The sequence below is a fragment of the Hyaena hyaena genome, unplaced genomic scaffold, assembly GCF_003009895.1.
Source record: "Hyaena hyaena isolate Hyena2069 unplaced genomic scaffold, ASM300989v1 scaffold_140, whole genome shotgun sequence".
NCBI classification, from domain to species: Eukaryota; Metazoa; Chordata; class Mammalia; order Carnivora; family Hyaenidae; genus Hyaena; species Hyaena hyaena.
The window spans coordinates 2,402,840-2,422,159 of record NW_024080772.1 but is presented as its reverse complement, the minus strand read 5'-3'; the positions used below and the strand labels follow the sequence as shown (position 1 = coordinate 2,422,159).

General features: G+C 41.2%; 1 protein-coding gene across 1 annotated transcript in view; it reads left to right on the top strand.

The window, feature by feature from the left end:
- Positions 1-5,828: 5,828 nt before the first annotated feature.
- The window catches only part of ALK (ALK receptor tyrosine kinase), a 671,693-nt gene continuing 658,201 nt past the window's right edge, over positions 5,829-19,320 (top strand). Inside the window, exon 1 of the mRNA XM_039238463.1 lies at positions 5,829-6,522. Coding sequence (XP_039094394.1) covers positions 5,829-6,522 — 694 coding nt within the window. The remainder of the gene's footprint in view (positions 6,523-19,320) is intronic.

The following is a 19,320-nucleotide window of genomic DNA, read 5'->3' as shown; positions in this document are numbered from 1 at the left end:
TCTGGTGGTTGAGAAGGGCTTTTTCTCTGGCGTTGCATATCCTGCCTCGGGATGGATAATACCAGGCTGAGCTCTTTCATTGTTTCTGTAATGACATACGTACAGACCGTACAGACCGAGAGGCTGTGCTCTCTGAATGGCAGTGGGGCTACCCAATTGGCTGCAGATAGATCCCCAGGGAATTAGGTCATTTTTTTTTTTCCTCTCGGTAACTCCAGTCCTCTAGACTCATCCTGGTTTAAGTCAAATAACGCAGCACTTGCAGGTTTCCTCCTTCCTTGGGAACCAGTAAGGCTGTTTGCTAGATATTTATGACTTTCTATACTGTGGAGCCTCTCATGATAGGGTAGAACTATATGGATATTTCCAGCCAGAGTTGTGAGTGCCATTTTCATGTTGGAATATTTTAGTTGTTGGTGGAGGACCCTACAAGCTCACAATAGTGACGGCTCCATCACCCTGGATCCCTAAATGATTATGATGATCAGAGCTCTGTCTTCACTTGAAGTGGACATAGAATATGAGAGGAATAGATTTCATTGTTTTTAAGTTACTGAGAGTTGTGATTGTTGGTGTAACATAATATGGGCATCCTGACTGATATACTTCCTTTATGGAAGCCAATGTTATTATTAGTTGTCATACAAAACTATTAAAAGGCATTTGTAAAAAGAAAAAAAAATCACTCACAGTTCTGCCACCCCATAAGTCTATTTTTCAATGTTTTTCTCCTGGTTTTTGTTGTATTTGTAATTTTTGCTTAGGTGTAGCGTAGGCATAAATTCAATTTTGTACTTCAGATTTTTAAAATTTAATTTTATCATGACTGCATGATGTTAGGATCCCTGACTGTTTAACTTACCACAGTCTCTCTCCTTAGTACTTCATGCAAAACCAAGCACACAGTAGGTACCTAATAAATAGTAGTTAAGTTAATTACTTTCCTCTTAGCATGATAATCACCAGAAGATATCTTATATATGACTGGTCAGCAATCGCAGGCTATAGAGTCAAAGCTCAGGTTTGTCTAGTGGCAGAGACGTTTTTTAAAAGAAGTTTTTTGTTTTATTTTCACTTTTCTCTGGCTAGCTGTAGGCCCAGGATCATTTCCTGGTTCCCCTGCAAGTTCATAGTCTCCTTCTAGAACCTGTCAACTCCGGTCCCCAGTCTTGGGTGAGAACTTTTGGCCACGTGGACAGTCTCACACAGAATTTCAGAACAGATGTGTGTCTTAAAGATGATACCTGGTCCTTCTTCTAATTTGATACTTGAGCCCAGAGAAAGCAAGTGTTTTCCTAAGGTCATCCAGCCTCTTAAGCAAGGCTTTGGTTGAAAGCCAGTTTCCTGAACACAAATCTCTAGTTCATTTGAATGTTTCTTCGAGTCCCAATTCCTGATCTTGGCCCAGGTAAGCTATTCCAATTGGGATTCCCAAATGTCTTAACCCTGAGTATCTAATAAGGCCTAGTTTCAGTTTGACTTCCTGATTTTTCTTTTGCCTTTTTTTCTCTTTCTTCTTATTTCTCCTGCTTCTCTTCCCGTTTTCCTTCTTTTGCTCCCTCCTCCTCCTCTTCCTCCTCCTTGACCAACTGGATGCCTTACTTAATTAACCCTGTAGGTCTCAGTCAGGTTTTACAATTGTGAGATGTCTTTTGCCTTAAGTCACATTGCCTGGATTTCAGATGAGTTTTTATTACTGCTTCCCTTATAGAGAATCCCTGCCTCCCTCCGCCACCGAGGTGTCTATTTCGATGTTTTCAGAAATTGGGAGTTTCCTGAAGAGTCTCAGTGCTCTCACTGTGCAACTTGGGCCTTTCTTCTCTTGCTACATGGATACACATGGACTATGCATATTCCTCTTTCTCCAGCTTATATGCTCAAGTCAATGGCAAGGTGACTCCCAGCGGCTCACGTCATTAACTGTGTCTTTAGGGCTTCCAGTATCCCGTCTGTCCCCTCCTCACCTCCCCCCCTCCTTGCTTCTACCTTTTTCAGTTGGGCTTTTAGTTTCTTTCTCTGCTCACCTCTGCCCACCTCAATCTATTCCATCCCACTCCATTTTCTCTCTTGTAAGATTGCCCAGGATTTCAAGTCATGGACTTCTTTGTCCGATACCAAGGTTCTTATCATTTAACAAATCTTGTTCCCTGTGTAGTCTTCTTGGGAAGTCACTCTCTCTGAGCTTCCATTTGTGATCTGTAAAAAAGAGATACTATTACTTCCCCTCGTAGTTTACTGCGAATCTTAGATAAAGCATGGAAATTATTTTGAAATATGCTGGCTGAAAATAAGTGTGTGACACATGTTAGCTCTCACTCTGGCTCATGCTGTTTATCCCTGTCTGTATTTCCCCTACTTAGTCTTAACTGCTCTTTCTCATCTCCCTTCCTCTAGATAGCAGTGATATCTACATTATAGATGTAGGCATGAGGAAAAGGCCTAATTTGTTCCAGAGGAATGTGTAAATTTTGGACAAAAAGAGTCATTGGTTGGGATTCCATTGCTGTTATTTACTTGCTATTTGACCTTGGGCAAATTATTTTGTCTCTCTGATCCTTAACTCTTTTGTCTCTGTAATGGAAATAATAATATATACCTTTCTCCAAAAGGCCACTGTGTGATTTGACACACACATACGTGCATGCACGCACGCACGCACACACGCACACACACACTCCTACAGGTGCAAGCATATAATGACTAATAGACTATCAATACTCATTCGTGCCTTCTTTTTAAAATTAACAAAAAGGGAGTAACACTTTTGAAATTTGGTGTGATTTAATGTACAGGGAGAAGCACTTTTTCTTCTTCAGGGGAAATTTGAGAGGATTTATAAAAGTATGAGAATTAACTGAGCCCTGCGTCCCTTGCCTGCAAAGGCAGTGGTCCCTGACTGACAACTCCCATTATCTGGGAGGTTAAACCCTGGTGGCTCATCTGAAGTTTCAAGTCTCTGCAGCCCCCTAGTGGCCGCTGATTGTAGCAGAAGATTCACAGTTCTTAACAAATTACTCTAGTCAATTTGACTTTGGACAAGAATTATGTAGAGAATAAGGAATGGAGTGGAATAAGGACCTACATTTGAGTCTTTTAAACATTTCTGATAAAAATTATTCTTCCATCAGTCTGCACACCAGTGAAATCTGATGAAAATGCAAACAAATATGCTCACATACTAGGAAAGTATTAACCAACATATCCTTTCCAAGTATTAGCTTCTATGCCCTTTCCTTCCTCTTCTCTTTCTATTTCTCCCTCCCTCCCTTCCTCTATGAAGGTAAGAGTATCCATTTTAGTCCTTGGACCAGACCATTCTTTCCCTTAAACTTTTAAAGTCAGGGTACCCAGATCGAGTTCCAGGGAGAAGCCAGTTATTGTTAAAATAAGCAAGTTGACAAATAATAGAGCAGGAAGCAAATTATTCCAAGAATCAATTTTCTTTTGTCATTAGGTCTTCTGGTTTCCAAAGGCAATGCCACATGCTCTAAGTAACCCAGCCTGTGAGAACAGAAGCCCTGCTTGGCTACCACCTCCTATGAGTTAGTGGCCATGTTTTTGCAGCACTCACTCTGCAATTCAGCGAGGAAGATTAAACTTTACTTTGTGTTCTGATTTTATAAGGAAGCTTCTCTGCTATCTGTCAGGCTTTGAGCTCCTCAAGAAAGGATCATACCTTATGTTTTGCTCCCACAGCACAAGGCCTGGCGATCAACCTTTGAGAAGAAGGAATGGAGGGATTTGTGTGAACTGAAGACTAGTTTTGTTTCTGGTTCTAGTGAACCACTTGTTATATATACAGCTATTCTCTGAGTTCTGTGTTGGCAGTTCTGGAGAGATAAAGGGAAAGAGACCAGAGGTACAGTCCTTACTTCACAGATGACTAAAAAATGGTCTTTGGTTCTGAACTCTAACTCCTAAGGCTGTAAGCAAGTATTCGGTTATTATTCCTTACAGCTAAGTCACCCTCAGATCTTCTTGGCCTGTTACTCATGGAGGCATGGTAAAGCAGTATGAATAAAAGCATAAGAGTGAGAGGGCCTGGGACGCACGTATGACTATGTGACCAAAGGAAAATCAATTACCATCTCTATGACTCAGTTTTCTCATCTCTAAAGGTGAAATTTAAAATATTTACCTTGCAGAAAGGAAAGGAGGTGACACATGTTCAAGCGACGTTCTGAGAAAACACGGGGTGACTGACAGGTTTGAAATGTATTCGCTGTAGCTGAAGAATTCTTTGAGATCACCGTCACTCTCTACCCCCACGCTGCTAACTTTTCTCGTGTCGATGGCAGAACCGTCAGGTTCCCAGGAATGCATTTAAATAAAGGAAGGGTCAGAGCAGATTCTGTCACAGGGCCCTATTCCAAGCTGTTCTCGGATTTGGCAACGTCGTGCTGCCCCTCCTCCCACTTCTCCTTTCCCCCTCGCCTCCAGTTTTATTTTAGAAACAGCTTTTCTGAAGTCGGACCCGTTTTAATTTTTTAAATGCATAATTAGGGAGAGTGCTTGATTGCAAAGGCCTCTTCCAGACCTCCCATTTATCCAAAACACGGTCCTGTTCACATAACAGAGAAATAGGGCAGGGAAATCTGGAGGAAGGGGAGGAAGGAGAAAGGGGAGAGCGACGATGGTGGGAGGGCCGGGCGGGCCCTATGCTTTTCTCAATGAATGCCCAGGCCTCTGCAGATTTGCATAGGAGCCTATCTCGCCGCGCCATTGGTTGGCGGGTGCAAGCGGGGCGGGGCGGGCCTGCGGAGTTGGCGTTCGAGCTCCGCCCCCCCTGCGGCCCCGCCCCCTGCCGGCGCGAGCTCTGGGCTCAGCCAGCTGCAAGTGGCGGGCGCCCCGGCAGATGCGATCCAGCGGCTCCGGGGGTGGCAGCGGAGGTAGCAGCTGGCACATCCTGTCGCCGCTGTCCGGAGGTCCGCGCAGAATCGAGGCGCCTTCCGGCCGCCCTCTGTGCAGCCAACTGAAGCCACGGGGGCTGCCGATGGGTGAGGAGGGGGCAACAAGATTTCGGGCTCTTTTGCCCAGAACGCTTTCACTCGGCTGCTGCTGCTGCTGCCGGGGCCGCTTCGGTGCCTGAGAACTCTGAGCAGACGAACGCAGGAGGAGAGGAAGGACGCTGCAAACTTGCGCCGCGGCGGCCTGAGCCCCTGCTTCACAGTGCGGGGGCTCGATTCAAGCCCAGAAGTTCAGCGGGCAGTGCAATCCGCAGACTTCCCGCTGCGGAGGTTTGCAGAAGGGTGCTCGAGAAAACAACCCCTGCCCCCGGGTTTTCCCCTACACTAAGGAAGAGGAGCTCAGAAGCCGAAAGAAGCGCTGAGGAAGGAGCTCAGACAGCAGAACGCTCGGAACCATCGTTTCTAGCTGGAAAGTTGCAGAGGGTTGGAGGCTGCTGGAGAGCTCGAACAGACCACAGCTCAGGCTGCGGGGGGCAGGAGAGGACAGCACCCCATCGCCACCTCCCTTCAACCATAGTAGTTTCTCTTGTTCCGGAAAGCAGCAAGCTACAGACGGGGGCGCGGCACTCGTCCCGGCGCTCCAGAGGCACAGGGTCCCAGCTGCTGAGCCTGAGGCGCTCAAGGTCTCTAGACACGCCCCTGAGCCTCCGGCCCCATTTTATTCAGACTCCTGCTGGCCTCCTTGCAGTTGGAGGAAAGCTAAGAGAATCAAGTGCACGCATAATCCCCCAGAGATCAGGTGGAAGGAGCTCTTCAGGACCAAGGACTATTCGGAGCCCCTTCTCATTTGAGGGGAAGTGAAGGGCGAGGCTGGATCCCGGAGAGTCGGGAGACTAATATAAACAACGCTTCTCTGGCGGGATGGGAGCCTTAGGGCTCCTAGGGCTGCCGCTACTGCTGCTTTCAGCCTTGGGCTCCGGGACCGGAACCGGGACTTGGACCGGGACCGGGACTGGCCAGCTCGTGGGCTCTCCCGCCGTGGGGCCGGCTCTGCAGCCTCGGGAGCCGCTCAGCTACTCACGTCTGCAGAGGAAGAGCCTGGCAGTGGACTTTGTGGTGCCCTCGCTCTTCCGCGCCTATGCCCGGGACCTGCTGTTGCCGCCTTCGTCCTCCTTGGAGTCGAGGGCTGGCCGGCCTGAGGCGCGCGGCTCCTTGGCTCTCGACTGCGCTCCACTTCTTAGGCTGGTGGGGCCACCGCCCTGGGTCTCCTGGACGGAAGGCACCAGCTCGCCAGCCGCTGCCCAGGCACGGACGCTGACCAGGGTGCTGAAGGGCGGCTCGGTTCGCAAGCTCCGGCGCGCCAAGCAGCTGGTGCTGGAGCTGGGAGAGGAGGCGATCCTTGAGGGCTGCGTCGGGCCCCCAGAGGAGGTGACTGCGGGACTGCTCCAGTTCAACCTCAGCGAGCTGTTCAGCTGGTGGATTCGCCACGGCGAAGGGCGGTTGAGGATCCGCCTGATGCCCGAGAAGAAGGCTTCGGAAGTGGGCAGAGAGGGAAGGCTGTCGGCGGCGATCCGTGCCTCCCAGCCCCGCCTTCTCTTCCAGATCTTGGGGACCGGTGAGCAGCTCCCGCCTGAACGTGTCGGGATTTGTATTTTTAGGCACATCAATTTGCAGCCACTATCAACTAATCCCCATTTCTCAAACCCTAGCCTCTGGTTCTCAGCTCTTTCTTCCTTCCGCAAATCTCCTCCCACAGTTACACCATATTTTCTTATTTTCTTGCTGAACAGTCACTCCCCCAAGGGTTTTCCTTCCTCTCCATCAACCAAGCTGGGAGAAAAGTTTTCTGTTCTTGGCAGAATGCCTCTTTCTACCGACTTACACGGGGTCCCAGCCAAAATTGGATGCACTTTTAACAGGGGGCCCCTGGGACAGTTGAAATGTCCTTATTACTTCTATGTTCCAAGCTTAGCTCTAGATCTCAAGATCATCTTCCCTTCCCCTTGTTCCTCTTCCTGGCCTCCGTAGATACAGGGGATGTGGTACACTTTCTCAGAGAATGTAGAACGCTTCTTCATATGGTTGAATCTTCCCTAGACGTTTCCTTCAAATGTTGCCTTATGGTACAGATTGCTTCTTCATTAATTTGTTCTGCTCCCTCTCTCCAACCCTTGTCAGCTATCCACTCTCAGACTCTTGTTTTTTCTCTCAGATGTTGTTGGGAGAGCCCCAGAGGAACTAAGGAACATGGAACTAGGAACAAGAGGGAGGTGTGAAGAGAGGGATCAGAGTTGTCAAGATTCTCTCCCTTTGGGATAGTCACTGTGAAGCCAGAAGAGACAATAGTTCTTCTCTTGCTCCCCAACCTTCCCTCCAGTTCTTAGCTTGAATGTCTGCACCAGCAGCTCTGGATGGCAGTCTTTGGCAGGCCTGTTTCACTGCAGATCTCTCTGCTAGAGATTCCTGAAATGAGGTTTCTGTTTCATTTACTCTCATTTTCTTCTCATATTCACTGAATCAGGGGTGTGTGTGCAGGCACTTACTTCTAACTCTTCTCATAGTATTCTTTGGCTGGAAAACCAGGTGGTTTTGAATGGATGTTTCTCTTGTAATACCACTGGGGAAAGACTCAGTGAATAAAATACACAATGTAAATGAATGAGAAGACACAGAAAAGAAATCTTGCCTTTTTAAAAGCCTACACTAATTCCATTGAGCAAACCCAGCATCTTTTCTACCATTCTTATCATCAGAAATAAATGAAATTTTTATGCTCCACTGGTTACTAATGACTAGTATTAATTGGATAGAAAGCACTGAAAAGAGCCCACTGTAGAGCTACAAGTATCTACCATGCTTGTCCCGGCACACACATATACTCCCACACATGCCCAGTACTATCACACAGCAGGGGTATATAGAAGCTGAGGTTTTTCACTCATAGCATGAAAAACATACTGGTATGTGGTTCCCAAGGAAAACAAAGTCTGGATGCATATTTCAGCATTAGTATTTGTGGCCTTGGCACCTAAAATGACTCCTTTGTGTTCAATGCCAGAATTCATATTAAGAATGGCAGACTTCATAGTAAGAAGCAGGGTCAGATGAGTTTGATAGAGCCTCCTGTGAACTGAGATAGGAGAACAATACGGTTGTCTCTCCACAGATACTTTTTTGAAGAACAGCTGTGCGTAACATCATCATGGCTTCAGTGGTTTATACATGCAATATTCTCTTTTAGCACCTAATGTATTTGTAATGGGTAAAAAAATGACTTCTCTGGGAATGTGGGTTTTCTTCTACTTTCATTTCTATGAGCATCTCTCGAGCTTTCTTATCACCTCTTATTAAATGGCCATAGGCCCAGCAGTCTAGATCAGCTATTGTGAGATGTTGGTGACAGACAACAGGGGTTCTTTCTACAGCCCTGAACCTGCCTACTATAAACAGGCAGGTGGCATGAAGTTATCAGTGGGTGTCTCTGAAGAGTCCCATGTTTAATGCATGTGGAGCATATATTCCAGTCAAGCCTTAGGTAAGGAGTTGAAGCTGCTGAGTAGGGGAGTTTCATGTAGAGAGGAGTGTGCTTCAAGAACTGCTTTGCTCCTGACAGCAGGGAAGCTCTGTGAGTGTCCCAAGTCCTCCCCTGGCATCACAGTCCATTTGGCAGTTGGACCAAGGCCTTATGCATCATTTGACACATCTAGCAATGCTGTTTTCAGAAAGAGCCAGGATTCTGTCATTAAAAGGCTAGAAATTTTGGCCAAGCATTTTTCAGCAGCATTGGGATCAAATGATTATTGATGGGATCAAATAAGACACTAAGTGTAACTGGATGAGCTCCCCATGACCTCCAGAGAGACAGACAGCTTATTGAAAAGCACTTCAGGCCTTGTGGTGATCACACTTGGAACAGGCTGGGCGCTCTGCTCTGAGGCATATGCTGTTTTCACTTAGGCAGCTGGCCATGCCAGACTAGCCTCTTGCCTTACTGCCTCCCCATACAGTTTCCACCGCAGACCTCCCCATGGAGGGAGTGGACACACTCTGTTCTATCATGTTTCATATTTGAGGCAACATACATCATGGTGGTTCCATTCATTAGGTTCTCACACTTGGATTCATTTTACTATTTATTATGTTTTAGGAAATAGGCTTATTCCTTTTATATAGGTTCTGTTTTGTAGAAAAGGCATTTAACTCTTCTGTGTTAAATAGGATCTTCAAATATACAAAGGGAAAATGGGCACAACTCAGCTTATTTCTCCCTGCTTCTGCCCAAATGCTGATGGTCTGGCCTAGAGGGACACACGCATGATGATGGGGCTAATTATGAGGAGGGAAGAGTGGTGGGTGGCCTAAAGCAACCCATTTGTTTCAGACTGAAGATAGCTTCCTGAATCTGAACGGGACCATGACTAGAGATGTGATATAAATGAAAAAGCACACTAGTCAGCACAAAGCAAAAACTCTGTTGCTTGTGGTTTGGGATGTCTGAGAGGACAAAAGGAGAGCTGAGTGGCCTTATAATGCATGACATGCAAATGTGTTTTCTTTGTGGGTTGCTTTGAATTCATAAATGGGATCACTATTTCAAAGTCTGAAGCAGCTCCCCACAGCACTCATTCATGGAGAAGAGGGTAGAAAGATCATTTCTGGGACTGTATGAACTTGGACATACCATTCTGGGACAGTCAAAACCTCAGAAAAGACATCTGCCTGGAGGCAGCCGCATTGCTCAGAACTCCACTTTATAACCTGTTTTTTGGATGTTTTGACATCTTGCTTCTGCCATCCCTCAGGCAGAGGGAGGCTTAGAGGATTTTGACTTGTGGGATAGGAGGGCTTGTTTCCCTATAAGCACTCCCCTTCTCACTCCAGGAAAGGGGATATACAACTGGGGATTTTACATGTGCTATGGAGAGGCCTGAGAAATTTAAAGTAGTGGTATGCAATGCAATACACCTGACCCTTAACCTCACATATCTGTCAGTGCCTTCCAATTTTATTTCTGGAGAGGGCAAAGAGAGCCAAGGAAGATAGAGAGGAAATTGGAGCTCCCAGAAGGAATATCAGTTATTTGAGGTGAATTTGGAGAGTTGGAACTAGTCCAGAGAAGAGCAGATAACTGAATTATGAGTTGAAGGGACCGATTTATGGTGAAAGATGAAAAGAATTAAATATATATGACTGAGCAAAGTGACAATGAAGGGAAAGCCCTAGTAACAATCTACAAATCTCTGAAGAAGGAGAGGCAGGGAAGAGGAGGAGTTATATAGTATGGCCCATAGAAGTAAAAGGATAAGACTTGCAGGAGGAAACTTCAGGATGGATGTCAGGGAAACCTTATTTTCTGAACTTGATATTCCTCTGACTATGGAATGGAATTCCAAAGGAGCAAAGAGTAAGGTAAGATGTGGGTCAGATAAGCCACAGCATTCATAATTAATCAGTTTTATATTTGGAAATGTTGAGAAGCCACAGCAGGCAGGAGAGCTGGAATGGGGAACAACAGCAGGAATCAGGATCTTTCAGGATCCAACTCTTGAGAGACTTTTATGAAAAGACAAGAATTGCATGTGTATCTTTGAAATTGGATGGGATGTGCTTACAAGAAGACTGTTAGGAAAAAAAATACTTTGAAAGTACTGGGTTTGTTTTTCTCTGCCCCCAGATTGACCCAGAGTATTTCTGTGGGGTGTTCTGTCTATCCATTAGGGAGGAGGCACACTCATAGAGTATTATGCATCTAAGGTACATTTCTAGTGTGTGTGTCATCAAGCCATTGAGCAGGGCAGAAGGTACCTGGGTCTTGAAAAGATGAGACCACGTCTAGATTTGGTAGACTCCTACTGCCTACTTAAAACCCCTTTTCAGTGCTGAGAATATGTATATACATGGCTATTAGAAAGATGAAATTCATCTAAATCCATCTGATCTTTTCACAAATTTACAAAAGGAAAAGAAGGAAAGCCCATGAGTGATTTGTGTGCGTGGTGTGGGAGAATAGTGTTATCATTAATAAAAATGAAAGCTTTTATAAGGAAGTATGTCTTCTGAAGGACAAGGCGATTGGCCTGTGGATGGGAGAGGAAGAGTGGGGGAGTTGTGTCAGCAGAAGTTGTAGCCCGCCCCCCTACCACTCTTAGGATTACTACCTGATAACCTCATTTGGTGGGAATTTGCCCAACCCTTTCCTTATAATCATTATTAATGTCCTGTTATAGTTGTATGGGATTTTATAATTCATAAAGAACTTTCAAATTTAATATTTTTCTCTATCTTACAGTAGCCAGGGCAAGTATTTGTTTTATTTTATAAATAGAGTAACTGGGATCCAGCTATCTGATAACAGTTTTTCAAGGTAAAAAGTGGAAGACCTAGAAACTTTCATTTCTGCATTGAGAGGTTATGAGATGCTAGATGTTGTGCTAAGTACTGACTAGGAATATAGATCTTTTTGCCTTCAAATTAGGTCTCTTTCTACTAAAGGAATCATCCCAAGATTATAAATAAAACCTGTGTAAGTAGATGAAAAACTTTACATTATCCTTTTCAGAAGGCCATGGAACAAATATTTGGTGTTCAATAGCCGTGATTTGGAAAAGTTACTTAAAATCTTTGAGGTCCAGTTTCATTAGTAAAATAGGGATGGTGATAGTTTCTATATCAAAATGCTGCCATGGAGATTAAATTAGAAGAGATGTGTAAATCTGTAACCCAAGGCCTGACATAATAAAATATTCCATCATTATGAACCAAATGGTTTTTTCTAGCAGCTGCAACACCCAGCATCTGGTTGTGCAGGTTGTACACTCTATAACTCCAAGAACTGTATATACATTTTAGTTTGTTTGAATGGTGCCATCTGGAGTTGTGCAGTCCTGATGTGTGGTCACATCCGGTGACCCTGGCAGTGGTAGTTGTAATACTGTGGGTTCCCATGCAACTAGCTTCTAATTCCTGAGCTAAGAAGTGAGATTTAGTGGAAATGGGGAGAGTGACCATGGTGATAGTTTCTACTGTCTTCCCCGGAAATGTGAATGAGGAGAATTGAGGTGTGGTATTTCTTTCATTTCTATCATCTAGTGTCCTCTGAAGTCTTTTGACCTTGGATTCAGTCCAAAGATTCAAGCAGAGTATTCACAATCCAATTATTTTTTCTCCTACACAAAGAAGGCAAGCTTTAACTTTATGAAAGTATGAAATCTAATAATGAAGAAGAACAAGATAGAGGCATTACAGAGCAGTAGTTTTCAGATGGTGGATCTTTCTTAACTGAGGGCAATATGTGCAGTTCAGGCCCCTCCATGCCCACAGAAGTGCTGGGCTTCTGGCCTCTGGAAATTTCTTTGTTATAATTAGCTAGAGCTTGCCTTTTCCTTGTCAAGTGGAATGTAGGAGAAAGTTGAAGGGTACCAACTGGTTGATGGACATGAATCCATTAAGAGTAGTTAAACCTTTGAGATTCCATGGAGACACATGGCCTAGGGAGGAGGCCACCTCAGAAAGTGCCTTAATCTAAAAGAGGCTATTAAGCATCCATACAGCATTTTACAGGTAGTGTTTTTTATGAGCCATGGCTGAGCCATTACTTTCAAAAGATGCACACAGACATTATTTCTGCTTGTGAGTACAAGGAGAATAGGGCATGTTTGTGAGGATGGTTATAGGTCCAGGGGTTATGTAATGCGAGCTGTGAATAAAGTTGCCAAGGAGCCTGGGCGGGGGGAGGTCTTCTTTCTTAGAACCATTGTGTTGTCCTCCAGTCTAGGATGTGGCCAGTGTTTCTTAATCTAGTGATGACCTGGGCTTTTTCACACAGGTTAAGGTGTGAGGTAGGAGCAGTTTAAAAGAGAGTATTGGCTTGGTGGGGAGGTGGGGAGCAGGTGGGGTCATCTTAGTACCTATCTTCGTGAGCCAGATTTCTCAGACCAACTTTTGTTTCTTCAGATGAATTTGGGTCCTTTCCCAGGAAAATTATCTCAGGTTCACTTGGTGAATGTAGTTATTCTAGGATGTGGGAAGTCCCAGAACTGGGCAGAAGGAGAGCTCCATTGGGCAGATACAACCAACCACTTGGTTAATTAAATGTCTTTGGTTTTTGAGCCTTTTGTGGTCTTTGGTTTTTGAGCCTTTTGAGCATAACAACAGGTGCATGGAGAGGCAGGCAGTCAGAATTCCCTGGAGTAAGGAAAAGACTAAAGGGAATATCTGAAAACAAAAATAAAAACAAAGAAAATCTAGGCAAGCTTGTAGGAAATCAGGTAACTAGCCAGAGGAAATCAGAAGGGAAATTTAAACCATCAACTATATTTTTCTTTTCCCCTTATTTATCTTTTATTAAGTTTCCAGTGGAATATGGTTTCTGAGGGTGGGTATGGGCAGGTTTCCTTTATAGATCATTTCTGCATTCTCAGGCCAAGTAATTAAAGTCAGTGTTCTGTGGTGGAGAGAATGTTAGATTAGGAGCTAGAAGACTTTGATTCTATTAATCATAATAGAATTAGCCTTTTATTAATTTTGACATCTTGTGCAACTTCCTTAAACTTGTTGAGCCTCTGGGTCTTTTTTCCTAAAGGAGAAAATACAGAACTTGTCTTGGTTACCTCATGGAGTCTTTGTGAATATTTTGTAAAATAACCTATGTAGAGAATTCTCATCTGGATTATTCAGAAATAAATATATAAGTCAGGAGAAACATGAAAGTACAAGATCATAAAAAGTGCTGAGATTCTATTTCATCAGTTTATAATTTTACCCAGTCTTTGGCATTAGGAGCAGCAGTACCAGGTCCCAGATTTTGAGGCAGGCATTGGGCTTCATTTAACAGCTCAGCAGTTCTGAAAAGGGGCTGTGTGGCTCCTTCCCATGGTTTTTTAAAATGAGGTCCTTTCTCTGAAGTAATTTTGCCCAATTCCAGACTTTTCTGGAAATGAATCTCTGGTTGTGGGACCTAAGAAATGTCATTTTAACATCAGAAAATTACTGTTTTTTAAATTGAGTGATGACAAATACAATGAAGTACATTGACTGTATTAATCTTGTGTACAGCTGGATTATAATTCACATCTGCAACATCCATGTAATCACCACACAGATAAAGATTCAGAACATTTCCAGCATCTCAGGAAGTTTCTTCCTGTACTTTTTCAGTCTGTATCCACCCCTAGCCCAAGGTAACTGTCCTTCTGATTTCCTTGTAATCAATTAACTTTGCCTATTTTTGAACTTCATGTAGTTGGAATCATGTACTTTTCTGTATCTACTTTTACTCAACATGATTTCAGTGCGATTTGTCAAAGTTGTTTTGTTTTTATCTTTTGTTGTTTCTTTTTATCTTCTTATTCTTGTTGTGCTCCTTTATATGAATATAACACCAATTGCTTATTCAATTTTCTATTAAGGAATTGGATTTGTGGGAAATCAAAAGTAGAAAAGACTATTCTAAATAATGAGTAGAGTAAGTCATAGATCTGAGGTTGAAATCTTGCTCTATAATCTCCTGGGCCAAAGCTATTTGTTTTCTTCTCTCTGAACTACAGTGTTCTTATTTGTAAAATAAAAAAAAAAAAATCTCCTAGGGTTGTTGTGAGAACTAAATAAGATAAGGCGTATAACAGGCCCTGACACACAGATGGTATTTAACAAATATTAATGTTTTCCTCCAGCTCTTGATTACATGTTTTCCCTTGGTGGCCAGAATGGGTCCTTCAAAAACTTTCTAAAATGGGGAAGAGGAGCCTTTTCACGAGTGAGGGAAAAGTAGCAACCAAGGACCATTTAAGTTACATGTAATAATTTTTAGTAAGTATTGCATAAATAAACAACATCATTTTAATAAAACACAAATATTTGTTAGTCTGTTTTAAAATTAACAAAGAAAGTAAATAAATAAATAAATAATGGAATAAGAAACTCTTTGGTCTTGTATTCAGATCAATTAAAGATGAGAGGAAAAGGTGTAGAGGGACAGAAGATGGACAGAAACAGCCACATTTAAGGAAGAGACAGAATGACTGAGAATGACAGAGATAGGAGTGGTGACACAGAGTAGAATGTATAAGAAGAGGTAGCGCAGCAAAACAGAAGGCAGGAATTATTTCTTGGACTCAAAAAAGCATGGATGTAGATAAGAGACTAAAAATGGGACATAAAGAGAATCTGAGGGCTGGGGTGGTGTAGGGAAGGAGGAGGGAGGGAACATGTTATTATTTTTGGCCTGGAAGAATTCTGTCCTGGTACCAAAATCTGCACTGCACTGTGAATCTATGGCCAACATTATATGATGATTATTTTAAATTGTATTGACATATAATTCATATACAACAAAATGCACCTATTTTAAATACAGTTTTATTTCCACCCTATTTAGGGTGGAAACCACCCACCCTAATTAGGACATTGAACATTTCTGTCAACCCTCAAAAGAGCCTTCTTGACCTTTTGCAATGCCCTCCTGCACTTCCTATTCTAGGAAACTTCTGGTTTGATTTCTATCACAATAGATTAGTTTTGTCTGTTCTAGAAGTTGGTATAAATGGAATCATGTAAGTATATTCTCTCTCGTGTTTGGCTTCATCACTTGGAGTAACACTTTTATGATTTATTTGTGTTATTACATGTATTAGTAGTTTTTTAATCACTGAATAGTATTCTATTGTATAAAAATATATCACAATTTTTTTTAAATCCATTCATCTGTTGATAGATATTTAAGTTGTTTCCACTTTGGGGCTCTCATGAATAAAGCTGTTATGAACATTGTGTGTATAGCTATTGTATGGACATATGTTGTCAGTTCTCTTAAATTGATTTTGGAATTAATGGATTACATGGTAAATGTATGTTTAACTTTATAAGAAATTGAAAAACTGTTTTTGTAAGTAGTTATACTACTTTATACTCCCACCAGTAATGTATGAGAATTCTACTTGCTCCACATCCTTCAGAATTCTTAATATTGTCAACTTACGGTGGTATCTTGTTGTGGCTTTAATGTATACTTTTTTGTGTGTTGCTTATCTACTATTGTGTGGGATATTAGCTCAAATATTAGTGGTCCAAAATAATAACTTATTTTTTTATAGTTCTATGAATTAGGAATTTGGGAATAGCTTGACTAGGTATTTTTTGCTTAGAGTCTCTCATGAGATAGTCAGATATCAGCCAGTGATGCAGTCATCTTAAATCTTGACTGGGGCTGTAAGATCTACTTACATGGTTCCTTGTTCACAAAGCTGGGAAGCTGGTGCTGGCTATTGGTGGGAGGGCTCATTTCTTCTCCAGGTACTCCTGTCTGTAGTGCTGTTGGACCATCCTTGTAACCTGGTTGCCTGGCTTCCCTGAGAGTGAGCATCTATGAAGATCACATGATTTTCTTTTTTGGGGGTGAACATTCTGAATCACAGTGTTTGATTTTCAAATGTTGAATTAGCTTTACATTTTCAGGGTAAACTGCACATAATCACGATGTATTAACCTTTTTGTGTATTGCTGAATTCACTCACTAATATCTCACTGATGACTTTTGCATCTGTGTTCATGAAGATTGTTAGTCTGTAGTTTTCTGGTCTTTGAGAGGCTTTAGGTCTGGGTAATGCCAGTCTCATAAACATGAGTTGGGAAGTCCTTCCTCTTCTTCTTTTTTCCTGTAATAGAATTGTAATTTTTTTCTTTCTTGAATTTTTGTTTAGTAGAATTTGCCACTGAGGACATCTTGGCCTGGTATAGTCATTGTCAGAAAGGTTTAAATGACTGATTATATTAACTTAGTAAATATTTAATAATAATTGCAAGATTTTCAGATTATCTGTTTCTTTTTGAATGAATTTATCAGTTTGTATCCTTTAGGAAATTGGTCCATTTCATCTAAATTGCTGAATTAATGCAAGTTAAATTGTACATAATATCCCCTTATTATTTTTTATGTCTGTAGGGTCAGTAGTAATGTCCTCTCTTTCATACTTAATATGTAATTTACATCGTCTCTCTTTTCTTTGTGATCATTCTGGATAGAGGCTTACCAATTTTATTGGTTTTCTTTCAAAAAAACATTTCTTGTAATACTGATTTTTTTCTGTTATTTTCATTGATTTCTACTCTTATTTTATTAGCTTTCCTTCATTTTGTTTGCTTTGGATTTAAATTGTTCTTCCTGTTTCTAGTGTCTTATGGTGAAAACTTAGATCATTGGTTTGAGACATTTCTTATTTTTCTAAAAAACATGTAATGCAAAAATTCTCTCTAATTACCAGCTTAGCAACATCATACAATTTTCATGATGCATAATGAAATTTACTTTACATTCAATTAAAATATTAAAAATTTTCCGTTTGGTGTTTCTTTGGTGCATGGTTATATATGTGTCTTTTATTTCTGAATATTTGGGGATTTTCCAGGTATCTTTCTCTTATTGATTTCTAGTTTAGTTCTGATAATAGTCTGAGAACATACTTGGTTTGCTTTTTGTGATTTAAAATTTGTTAAAGGTTTGTTTTATGCCTCAGAATATGGTTTGTCTAACTGAACGTTCCATGTTCCACACTTCAGAAGAACATGTATTCTATTGTTAGGTTTGGTGGAGTGTTCAACTAATGTCAATTAGGTCAATTTGTTTAATAGAGTTGTTCAGGTCTTTTATGTCCTCACTTATTTTTTGTTTGTTTGCTATTTGCATTACCAATAGAGGACTCCTAAAGTCTCCAAGTTTTGTTTTGTCTATTTTTCCTTTCAGGTCTATCATTTTTTAACTTCACGTATTTTGAAGCTCCATTATCAGGTGCCTACACATAGGATTGAGTCTTTTCTGGACGATTTGACTCCTTCATTTATACATATTTGTATAATATGTCTTTTTATTCCTGGTGATACTTATATTTGGAAATTTATTTTTATTTATATTAATATAGCCTCTCCATATTTCTTTTGGTTTGTGCTTATGTGATATATCTGTGCCAGCCTTTTACTTTTAATCTATATCTTTATATATACAGTGGTTTCTTATAGAAAACATATGGTTGGATATTGTGTTTTTGTTTGCTTCTTTGTTTTTGTTTTGTTTTTAAGTAGGCTCCATGCCCAACATGGTGCTTGAACTCTGACGCTGATTTCGAGAGTCATATGCTCTACCAACTGAGCCAGCCAGGTGTCCCTGATATTGTGTGATTTTTAGAAATTTAATCTGATAATTTTTATCATTTACTTGCTCTGTTAGACTACTTGTATTGAAGGTTATAATTGATATGGTTGAATATAGGTCTACTATTTTAGTTTTGCCTTTCTCTGTTTTTCTCTTTTTCCTTTCTTGACATCTTTTGGGGGATGTCAAGAAAGGAATTTTGAATATTTTTTGGTATTTGAATTATTTTTTAGTATTTGAGTAGTTTTTAGTATTTCAGTTTTAATTTATCTATTGTGTTTTTGGCCATATCTCTTTGTATTATTACTTCAGTGGTTGCTCTAGAGATTATATATACACACACACATACATATATGTTATGTATATATATACATATATATGTTATGTATATATACTTATGTATGTTACATTTACATGTACATATATACACACCTATATATCATATATATGTATATATAAACTTTAAAAGTCCACTTCAAGTTGACATTTTATTTTTTTCAAAATTTTATTTGAATTTTAGTTAACATATAGTGTAATATTGATTTCAGGAGTAGAATTTAGTGATTCGTCACTTACATGTAACCCTCAGTACTTATCCCACATGCCCTCCTTAATATCCATCACCCATTTAGCCCATCCTCCACCCACATCCCTCCATCAACTCTTGGTGTGTTCTCCATGGTTTAGAGTTTCTTATGCTTTGCTTCCCTTTATCTTTTTTTTCCCCTTTCGCATATGTTCATCTGTTTTGTTCCTTAAATTCCACACATGAGTGAAATCAAATGGTATTTATCTTTCTCTGATTGATTTATTTTGCTTAGCATAATGCACTGTAGCTCCATGAACGTCATTGCAAATGGCAGGATTTAATTCTTTTCAATAGTTGATATTCTATTGTGTGTATGTACGCATCTTTTTTATCCATTCATCAGTTGATGGACACTTGGGCTCTTTCCATATTTTGGCTATTGTTGATAATGCTGCTGTGAACTTTAGGCTACATGTACCTCTTCCAATCTGTATCCTTTGGGTAAATACGTAGTACTGCAATTGCTGGATCATAGGGTAATTCTATTTTTAACTTTTTGAGGGACCTCTAAACTGTTCAGTTGAAATTTTAGCACTTCATATAAAATATATTGCAACTATGTGGATCGCTTTACCCCTCCCTCCCTTTGTTATAGTTGTCATATGCGTTTTATGTACATAATTAAAAACTCTGATAGATTATATATGTATACAATACGTATATGTATATAAACATATGTGTAT